The 11,910-nt window shown below is 39.3% G+C and overlaps 1 protein-coding gene across 1 annotated transcript in view; it reads right to left on the reverse strand.

The window, feature by feature from the left end:
• LOC143878870 (uncharacterized) overlaps nucleotides 1-11,316 on the reverse strand; it is a 43,920-nt gene extending 32,604 nt beyond the window's left edge. Inside the window, exon 1 of the mRNA XM_077381083.1 lies at nucleotides 11,103-11,316. Within this exon, the coding sequence (XP_077237198.1) occupies nucleotides 11,103-11,316 (214 nt within the window). The remainder of the gene's footprint in view (nucleotides 1-11,102) is intronic.
• Between the last annotated feature and the right edge of the window lie 594 nt (nucleotides 11,317-11,910).

An 11,910-nucleotide genomic window follows, 5' to 3' on the forward strand; every position in this document is an offset into this window, starting at 1 on the left:
TCCATTGGATCACCAATGGGCTCCACAAATCTGTCCATTTTTTGCCCCACAAATGGACACCCTAAGGTGATCCAATGGAGCTGATTTTTGGTGGACACCCTACCCATGAAAGGGCCTATCAAATGAATGCTTTGGATCCCACCCAAAATGTGGCCACATGAGTTTTTGGGGCAGCTGCTCAGTTAAGCTAACTGAGCAGCTGCGCAGGAACACTGCCCTATATATATATATATATATATATATATATATATATATAGAGGAAACTGTTGGTGAGCTTAAGCGCACCAAACTTATGGTGCGCTTAAGCTCCTCAATCACATGGGTCCAACATTTTCTCTGGGGATCCAAACCATTCATTTGCAAGGCCTTATGATAGATAGGCGGTGTACCAAAAATCAGCTCCATAGGATCATCCTAACCCCTCCATTTGTGGAGGAGAAAAAATGTGTCTGTCCATTTTTGTCCTTCACAAATGGAGGAGTTAGGATGATCCTATGGAGCTAATTTTTGGTACACTCCCCATCTATGTAAGGGACTTTCAAATGAATGCTTTGGACCATCCTAACAAAGTGGGCCCACATGTGATTGGGCGCTTAAGCTCACCATAAGTTTGGTGAGCTTAAGCGCACCAACAGTTTCCTCATATATATATATATATATATATATATATATATATATATATATAGGAATAAGATTGTGCGGTCAACCGCACCTAAGCTTAGGTGCGGTCGAGGGCCCGAACACATGGGTCCCGCATTTTTTGTGCTGATCAAAACCATTCATTTGCAAGGCCCCATCATAGACAGGGTGTGTAAAAAAAATCAAGTCCATTGGATCATCCTAATCCCTCCAAAAGTGGAGGGCAAAAATGGGCATATTTGTGGCAAACGGTGTCTGTCCATTTTGTCGTCCACTTTTGGATGGGTTAGGATGATCCTATGGAGCTGATTTTTTGTACATACCCCATCCATGTAAGGGCCTTTCAAATGAATGCTTTGGATTATCCTAACAAAGTGGGCCCGCATGAGTTTGGGGCCCTCGACCGCACCTAAGCTTGGTGCGGTTGATCGCACACTCCTTTTCCTTATATATATATATATATATATATATATATATAGAGAGAGAGAGAGAGAGAGAGAGAGAGAGAGAGAAAACGGTTCCTACACATATGTGTAGATAAGTTATCTACACACTAGCTTAAAATACAGTGGGGGCCACATTATTTGGGTGATCCAAACCATTCATTTTTAAGGCCCTCACATAGATAGGGTGTCCACAAAAAATCAGATCCGTAGGATCATCCTAACCATTCGAACTGTGGAGGCAAAAGATGGACTAATTTGTGAAGGTTTAAAGACATTCATTTTGCCTCCACAAATCGTAGGGTTGGGATGATCCTATGGATCTAATTTTTTGTGGACACCCTATCTATGTGAGGGGCTTTAAAATGGATGACTTGGATCACCCAAACAATGTGGGCCCCTACTGTATTTTAAGCTAGTGTGTAGAGAACTCTCTACACATATGTGTAGGAACCGTTTTCTCATATATATATATATATATATATATATATATATATATACTAGAAGGCTAGGATCGTCTATATATATATATATATATATATACTAGAAGGCTAGGATCGTCTTAGGGAAATGATTTTGGGGGCACAACCTATTTACATTGTAGCCCATCAAATGGAAGGTTTTGATCATCCTATGTGTGCCGTTCAGTACTTTTTTGAAAATACCGAACTATGCAAGCTTACAAACCGTATAAAAACTCTAAAAATCATAGGGTGTGGGAATATCATAATACCACTAGTAAAATTCTTTAAATAAAGGGTAAATTTGTCATTTTAGATTTTAAAATTATCATATGTTTGAATTCGGTCGAGAGACGGTCAACTTTAACCCATTTGCAAAAATATGGCCAAATGCCTTTTATCTGATATAATCGCATATTGATAGAGAGTTTCTTTATAAACGATTTTTGAGGAGAAAATACACGGTTTTAAATTTTGAGTAAATACCTTGTGCCACGTTGGATTGAAAGCTGGATGGGGGAGGTGTCCACGTCAGTGTGAACAGTGAAACCCATCCTGCTACGAAAAACTATATCTTTATTGGATGAATCTAGCCCTCCAATTTGTTGATGGATATGGAGATGATTTTTGGGGAAAGCCTATTTAGGTTAAGCTCAAGAAATGAATGGTTTGGATCTTCGAATGAAGTGGGCCTAAGTGATTTTTCCTTTCCGAGAATTTATATGGTGGCCGGTCGGCAGACCACAAGGGCAGAGAGAGAAAAAATTCTTTCCCTTGATTTTTGATCCAAGTCAAACTACCTTTTTTAACTTTTGGCTTGTTCAAAAATCAAGGGGCTTGGTTTTCTCTCCCTCCACCCTTTATATCTGCCGACCGGCCACCATATAATTTCTCTTTCCTGAATATACATTATATGATGTGCGTGCTTAGACGTACTTATTTTTGTAAAATACAATGACACACTACCTTGTTCAGAGAACTAGGCCCCCTTCTCTTTCATGGGCATCTTTTTAGTGTAAAAAGATTAGTCATCAACACAGTAGAAGCGGTCGCTTAACAACAGGTAAATGGAGGTGAATTTGTTATCATTGACCTATTCTTCAAACGTAAATAGTCAGTGCCCCCAAAATTATCTCGATGATCCTAATACGATGAATCTAATCGAACAGTTCGGATCATCCTAGGGAGGTGTTTTCTTGGGCAAGGCCTAGCTACGTTGGTTCTCAACAAATGAATGGCTTGGATCTTCGAACAAAGTAAGCCCAAGTGTTTTGTTTTTTGTTTTTAAATACAAGTTTACGGTGTCAACTTTCTTCAAAGATCTAAACTAGGGGTGAAACTTGGGTAGGGTTTTACCCGACCCGCATCGACCCGACCCGAAAATAACATGGGTCGGGTTTAGAAATCATGGGTTTTGGGTTGGGTCAGGTTTTAAACTGGAAAACCCAACTCAGTCTTGCGTAGCGCCGGGTTTAAATAAAAAAAACAATTATCAATGGGGGATACAAAAATGACGTAATTATCAACAAGACCCATGTTTTTCTGAAATTATCAACGAGGGATAAAAGAGGTCTTCAGTAAAAGCTAGACAAAAATGCCCTTTGGCATTTACAACACTTTTTCACCTTGTTTTTTCCTTCTTCCCTATTCTTTTACTTTTCCACTTTCACCTTTTTTTATTTTTTACCCTACTAGTCATCTAGTATTCTTCCTCCTCATTCAGCCACTATTATTCCTGGCAAGTCTTGAAAACTTGAAAGTCGAGTTCTTACCATCTATTCTCTCTGTCTCTCGAAAACTTGAAAGTTGAATTTTTTTTATCCTACTAGTCATCGTCCTCTGTTTCTTATTTATATTGTTTAGGGTTTAAGCGATTTGTATTTTAGGGTGTGTTCTGGAGATAATGCATGGATGGCTTCACTCACTTTTTGGAAGACAAGTGGTTGTAAAAGAAAATTTTGGTGCCGTTAGAAGAGTTGCCATAGGCAAGGATTTTGTAGCAGAAGGGGTTTACCAAATCTCTGGAAGGGGGTTAGCAACTCTCAAAATTTGGGTTGCCAATTTCCGAATGGGCTTATCAAGTCCCTGAAAATTGGCCGAGGGTACTCGAGTTTTGGAAGGGGGTTTTCAAGCCTCTGGGATTGGGGTTATCTAGATAAAAAAATGGGGTTACCAATTTCCGAACGGGCTTATCAAGTCCCTGAAAATCGGCCTAGGGTACTCGAGTTTTGGAAGGGGGTTTTCAAGCTTCTGGGATTGGGATTATCTAGTATCAAAATTGGGGTTAGCAATTTCCGAACGGGCTTATCAAGTCCCTGAAAATTGGCCGAGGGTACTAGAGTTTTGTAAGGGGTTTTCAAGTCTCTAGGATTGGGGTTATCTAGTATAAAAAATGGGGTTACCAATTTTCGAACAGGCTTATCAAGTCCATGAAAATTGGCAGAGGGTACTGGAATTTTGGAAGGGGGTTTTCAAGTCTCTGGGATTGGGGTTATCTAGTATAAAAAATGGGGTTACCAATTTCCGAATGGGCTTATCAACTCCCTTATGAACACGTTTTTACTTCCTGTTTTTTTCGCTCGTTCTTTTTCACTAGTTTTTTTTCTTTCTACCCTACGATTCATCTTCCTCATCCGCCATTGAAAGGGAGAAGGAGAAATGCAAAACCCTAAAACAAATGAAAAACAAAACCTAGATATAGAGACAGATGGGAATGAACTCACATTCAAGTTTTCGAGACTTCCAGTGATAATGGTCGCCGAACGATGAGGAAGATGACTGGTAGGGTAAAAAAACAAAGTTGAAAATGGAAAAGTAAAAAAAAAAAAAGAGGGAAAGAAGAGAGAAGAGGGAAAAGTGGAAAAGTAAAATGTTGCTTAACAAAAGGGCATTTTCGTCCAGCTTTTACTGACAAGACCTCTTTTGTCCCTCTTTGATAATTTCATAAAAGCATGGGTCCTGATGATAATCACGTCATATTTTGTCCCCATTGGTAATTTTTCCTAAACAAAACCCGAAACCCGAAACCCGGCCCGACTCATATGGTTGTACTGTGACTTTCTTAAATATCTCTTGGATCACATAGAAAATTATTTTCCAATATATTAAGACAATTGTTTTCATTGAGGTGATCATGTCTGTTATGTGAAAATATAGTGTCCATCTTGGGATTTGCTAGGGACCATCGCATAACGCATTTTGTGGATGGGCTGTTGCATGTGAGAGAAGCCACAATGCTCAGATTTTGTCTTATTCATTTAATTCACCTGAGATGGCTGCTCTCACATGCAACAGTCCATCCCGAAATGCCTTTTGCGTTGGACGCTAGCAAATCCCATCCATCTTATATTTATACAATATATGACATTAAATTGGAGATTTTTGGTGTGAAGATTTGATTTTTTATTCCTACAAGCATTAAAATTAGTCACTATCCCACGCTAAAAAATGAAAACCAGACCCGACCCGAGAAACTATCTTGGGTAGGGTCGGGTTTACGACTCTGTGATTTTCCGGTAAAAAATTAGACCCGACCCGCCCGACCCTAGTTGCACCCCTTTATTCTAAGCCATTAATTGTTTGGCCCCACTAAGGGTTCTAGTTCAAAAATAGACGAGAGACGGTACCTGTTGTGAGAACAGGGTTTTTATACGGTGTAAACGTGTATAGTCAACGTACACTATAGGATGATCCAACCCTCCATTTGATGGTTCACGACGTAATTAGGTTGTGCACCAAAAATTATTTCCATAGGATCATCCCGACCATCTGATCTATTGAGATTTCCATAATATGGAATTTCTCTATGGATTGGAGGGCTAGGATCATACTATGGAACTGAGATTTTTGGGCACAACCTATTTACTTTGTGGCCCAATGGACGGTTTGGATCGTGTGGGTGTATTGAAATGTATGGTGTGGGTGTATTGGAAATTCGATAAAGGCCCACATCAACTCGGCCCTCTGATCTATCTATTTCTTACTATTACTCTTTTGACATTTTATATGATGTGTGGCCGTGTAAATCCGTATTTTTCACCACACCATAGGATGATCCAAACCGTCCATTTGATGGCCCACAAAGTAATTAGGTTGTGCCCGAATTTCGGTCCATGGCACATTAATAGCAAGGTTTAGTAGATAAATGGTTTGGATCATCGAACAAATGTGCCTCATTTGTACTTCTTAAAAATATGCGAATCAATCATATAAGAGCCCATCGATAGATAGATGGGCATGATTTTCCATGCCTCTAATTGTGTCCAACCTTATTTTCCAATTGCATATGAAAGTACATGCATAGCAAGGCCCAGCAGATAAATAGTTTGGATCATCGAACTAATGGGCCTCATTTGTACGTATAAAACTAGTGGGACACCCCGTAGAACAGGGCAAGGAAAAAGAATGTTTTAAAAAAAATTCTTAAAATCAGATTTACACAATTGAGAATGAATACTGAAATTCTAGGTAAGTAGATTAATTGAAAAGGGAAAAAAGCCATAATATAAGAAAAATAAATATAGAGAGGTAGTGGTGATACAAAATACCATAAATTAATAATTAAATGAATCATCAATAAAGCCATCAATTACCAAAAAAAAAAAAGAGAGAGAGAGAGAGAGAGAGAGAGAGAGAGAGAGAGAAAAGACATACAAAATTTACTAAAAAACACTAGCACTTGTTTTAAAAAGACAGGATATTGGAGAAATGTAAGGGCCTGTTTGGATACTCTTGCGTTTGTATTTTGATTTGGATTTGAGTTTTGGATACAAAACACATCAATCATCTTTATGATCATGTTTAAAGAGAGAGAAAGAGAGGGGGGGGGAGGGAGGGAGGGATGTCTCGCTGCCGCCGGAGCAACATGGAGGAGCAGCGATGGTGACAGAAGTTGCCACAAATATTGATTTTTAAATAATGTCTCGCGGAAAAGATTTGAAAATCGGAATTTTTTGCACTGTTGTAGCTGATTTGGAAATCTAAGGATATGATCCAGTTCAAAATATCAACTAAATCCAAATCTAAATCTTGTTAGTATCCAAATGTGGCCTAATTCAATTTAAGAACCTAGAATGCTCAAATGCTTTATAATGAATCACAACAAATCCTACTCCGAGAAGAACATAATTAGTGAGGGTTGATGCCCAACAATAACCAACATGCTTCAGTTACAGAATCAGTTACTGAAGAATCTTTTTATTGAAAGTAACATATAGAAAAACCGGAATTATCCTACTCTAAACAAAATTGCAACCCCAAAATGGACCAAAATAATCAATTTATGCAAATAAAAGGCTTAGAAATCTTAACCTGAATCCTTGGGATTAGGAAATGAGTTGATTATTTGCATCTAGTAATGAATTAGGAAAATTCTACAATAGGTTCATCAATTTTATATAACATAAATGTACACTTCAACTGCTAACAAACTAAAGGTAGCATTAAAAGAAGGAATTGCTAGCGTCCATCCCAAAAGGCATTTCGCGGCTGGTCTGTTTCTGTCAGACCAGCTACCTCATGAATGGAGACAAAAGCTGTTGTCTTCATTCACGAGGTGGCGGGTCTGACATGCGACAGACCAGCCGCAGAATGCCTTCTGCGACCTTAAAAGCAACAGATAAACTACTGGTCAATATGCATGCTGTGCCATATACTGGCATATGTGGGCGATATCTCAGATTTGCAATTTCCAAACTTCAGTTACATTGAAATTAAAAAATATATATATCAACTGGATATAGGCAGCAATTCATACGTCATTGTGAACCACATGAGTATAGTGATTGGATTTTTTGCACCTTCAGTAGGAATAGGAATACAAACGTAAATGTCAACCACATGAGTACAATGATAAGAAATTCGAAAACCAAAAGGTGAACCACGCAGGAAAATCAAAGAAACCAAAGGACATTGCTAATTCGTTATTACCGAAATGTTTATGGAGCACACCATGAGAAGAGGGGGAAAAGCTCCACAAAACTGATCCAATTACAAAGAAAGAAGGATAAAAAATCAAAAGTACTTAAAAAAATTATGAAAAATAAATGATCCCGTGGATCATCAAGCAAGTGAATCACAAAATTTTAAAAAATCAACATCGTTACATCTCAGAATTGCCCCATTGCCTCGAACTTGGGATCCAGCCTACATTGCTCACCTGAGAATTTCTGCATCTCATGGCCACACTAGTAAGAAATGCAAGTGCGATCCAACAAATGTGTTTTTGGGATCTTCATTTTCACGACAAATTTTGAATATTTTTCGATTTTGATTTTTCTTATCCTTGGGAAGATAGGTGAATCGTTTTTCAGTGAAGAATTGAAGAGAAACCTCTTGGATTGTGCTTACTACGGACTTGTTCTGTCGTTAACCTGAATCCTCTTCTTTTGTTAGAACCACTGTTGTGTCAGATGTAATCTATGAGCTTCTAGGATATCTAAAATTTCACTGATAATTCCTTGTAAAGTTGGAAGCTTTATGGTGATATTATCACAGTTATATGGCTAGATTTAAAAGCAAGAACACGTAAATGTTCGGAAGAAATGTTTAGGAAATCTGGAAAAAAATTTTTGGGTTAGGGATGTTTGGGTCTATTTTCTGCCATTTCATCAAAAAAACAATTAACCAAAAACCTATATTAACATTTCTCTGTGGATTCATGCAGACACATTGCCAAAAATCCACTTTCAGTCGCTTCTATGCAGTTCAAAAAAAAACATAATAAAGTATCAATTTATACCCATCACATCTATTTTTTGGTCATTTCATCGAAAACCAGAAATCAAAATATCATTTTGCAGTAGCTCCACAAGAATCCATCAATGTACAGTAAATTTTCATCCATTTCTCAACTTAGATTTGATAGAAATCGACTATAAAAAGGGCTCTGTAATTTCTAAGATGAATAAACAACTGGATATTGTCAATTCATAGAGCACAATTCGGCCATGTGTGCATTTAGTGGATTGAGATGTATGCATTTAGATCCTTGAAATGTGATTCTCTAATTCTTTGAACCTTACATGAAGCAATTTAAGGCCCAAAATTCAATGGAGAATGAGAATTTGCAGGCATTATCCAAATAGAAAATTGGATATGTACCTAAATATTAGTGCAATAAGCAGTTACCATAAATGAAACTGAAGGACCATTGAGAAATCGTTGGATAAAATGTCAGGTGGTTGTGTATGATGGAATTTACAGGTTACACCAGTTTTCACATAGTAGGAGCATTCTTTCTCACCCTGTGCAAGAACATCATCATTTTAAATCAGATCACAACCTAATCAGGTCTGCAGATTTCAAGAGTTTATTCCATTAAGATGCACATGAACCATTATGCCTGATTAATAAAGATTAGAAACCTTAAAGCAGCATGTGCATAAGATGAGTGTAGCGGAGATGCGAATGCTTAGATGGATGTGCGGCCACACAAGGCTAGAAAGAATTAAAAATGAAGACATTCGTAAAAAGGTGGGGGTGGCTTCAATTGAGGAGAAGATGAGAGAGCACCACTTAAGAGGGTTTGGACATATCCAACATAGGCCTTTGGATGCTCCGGTGAGAAGAGGCGACTCGTGCCAAATTGATGGAGTAAAAAGAGGTAGGGGCAGACCGAAAACAACTTGGGTAGAAACAGTGAGGAAAGACTTGAGAGCTAGGAACATAACAGAGAACATGACCTTGGATAGGTATCGAATGGAAGAAAATGATCCACGTAGAAGAACCCAACTAGAACTAGGATTAGAGCCGGGCAGATTCCTTAAACCTTCTTCTTCATGAATTTTTTTCTAAAGGATTCATTTAGCTGACCCCAACTAGTTTGGGACAAAGGCTTTGTTGAGTTGAGTTGAGTTGAGAAACCTTAAAACAAAGATCATGGGTTGTATGTAACATGGCATACTTGAAAAGATACTACGCTTATTCAAAATAACAAAGCATGAAGATATGGGAAGATAAAAAGGAAGAATTCCAACAGGTTGTAGTGGATATCTTAATATTTTAATGACATTGAGCTTACTGATACACCTCCATAGTATTTGCATGTAGCACTGAATCTGCAAGTCCCATTCTTAAAAAAAATACTCCAAATATGGAAAAAATTCAATATCGGTTCCTCCTAAGTCCTAACTCAGCAAACAATCAATTGAAACTTCAATGTCTTGAGTTCATATTGTCGGTGAAACAATATAAAGGAACAAATACAGCAGGTGTGAAACAATCCAAAGAAACGAATACAGTTTGTTAGGAGAGAAAGAAATGAGAGAATAGAATGAGTTGAAGGTCTTTCCCCTTCACTCAAGTATTTATATTAAAGAGAGAAAAAGGAAAAGACTACTATGCCCTTAGGGCATTACATACACCAAAACATATATCCAACACTCCCCTCAAGCTGGAATGTATATATTACACATTCCTAGTTTGTTACAAATATCAACAAACTTCGCTTTGCTCAACGGTTTGGTGAAGGTGTCAGCTAACTAATCCGTAGATCGTGTGAAGGAAGTGCGCTACACGCCCTGCTGGATCCTGTGTCTAATGAAGTGGCAATCCACTTCAATGTGTTTGGTACGCTCATGAAACACTGGATTGTTTGTAATATAGATAGCAACTTTGTTGTCACAATACAACTCGACAGGAGAAGATGGAGGGAACCCAATCTCAGAGAGGAGAGCGCAACTAGATAAGCTCACTACATGTGTGAGACATAGACCTGCATTCCGCTTCAGCACTTGACTTAAACACGACAGTTTGTTTCTTGCTACGCCAGGACACTAGATTTCTCCCAACAAATGTGCAATATCCAGCAGCAGATCGTCTATCAGCGGGAGAACCAGCCCAATCAGCGTCACAAAAGGCCTCTAACTTTATGTGACTATGTTTCTTGAAAAGTACGCTCTTTTCAAGTATCAAAGAATATGAACTACAGCCGCCTAGTGAGAAGTACGGGGGGGTTACTCATGAATTGGCTGACAACTCCCATAGCATAAGAAATATCAGGACGAGTGACAGTGAGATATATGAGCTTTCCAACAAGTCTTCTATATTGACCAGGATCCTCTAACAAGTCCCCCTCTTCTTAGAGAAGCTTTGTATTTGGGTACATGGTAGTAGTGGCAGGTTTGATCCCCAAGGATCTAGTCTCATCCAAGAGAACACATATTTCTGCTGAGACAAAGAGATATTGCTACCGGAGTAAGATACTTCAATCCCTAAGAAGTATCGAAAGCGACCAAGATCCTTTGTGGAGAATTATTTCTGCTGGAAATTCTTAAGCCGCTAAATGCCATGAGAGTCACTCCCTGTAATGATATTATCATCCACATAGAATATGAGAATGACATGACCAGTGTCGGACTTGAGGCTAAACACAGAGTGGTCCACCTCACATTGTTTCATACCATAGCCCATGAGAGAGTCACTGGACTTGCCAAACCACGCACAAGGGGATTGTTTGAGGCCTTATAATGACATGCGAAGGCGGCAAACTGAGGTGGTCAACTCCCCTGAGCAACATACCCTGGAGATTGCTCCATATACACCTCCTCAACTAAATCACCATGGAGGAATGCATTTTTGACATCAAGCTGATGAAGAGGCCATCCATGATTGACGGCCAACGAGATAAGAACACGAACAGAGGGGATTTTGGCAACAGGAGAAAAAGTCCCAGTATAATCAAACCCATAAGTCTGAGTGTATCCTTTGGCAACCAACCGCGCCTTAAGGCGCTCAACTGACCCATCTGAAAGGTACTTGGTGGCATAGACCATCGGCATCCAACAGAATGGACTCCAGAGGGAGACTTAGCAAGATCCCAAGTATGGTTCCGCTGAATGGCGCTCATCGCATAATCCATAACAGCACGCCACCCGGATGGGCAAGAGCTTCATGTAAGGACCTAGGCAAGGAAACATAAGACAAGGAAGACACAAAGCTGCGAAATGTAGGGGAAAGATGATCATAAGATACATAAGAAGATATAGTAGCCGTAGTACGAGAGCGCGTACGAGGTGCAATGGGAGAATCTAAATGAATATCAGGAGGCAATACCTGGGAAGTGGACGGCAGGATCTCAGGTTGGGACGAGAGGGGCGCAGGTGGAGCTGGAGGTGGCCGAAAGAGAGGTCTACGCTGATAGACCTGTATTGGGCCAGAGGACGGAGGAGGAGCCGGTAGAGAAGCTGACGGAGAGGGCACCAGTGCAGGAGTAGGAGGAACCCGATCAGGGAGAACCAGAAACGGAAGCGGAGATACCTGGGTGTGAGGAGTAGGAGTAGCAAAATAAGGAACATACTCAAAGAAGGTAACATCGGCGGAGACAAAGCACCAATGAAGACGAGGATTGTAACACCGGTAGTCTTTCT

Source organism: Tasmannia lanceolata, unplaced genomic scaffold (genome assembly GCF_043159265.1).
Source record: "Tasmannia lanceolata isolate RefF3 unplaced genomic scaffold, GAP_Taslan_0.1 ptg000006l, whole genome shotgun sequence".
NCBI lineage: Eukaryota > Viridiplantae > Streptophyta > Magnoliopsida > Canellales > Winteraceae > Tasmannia > Tasmannia lanceolata.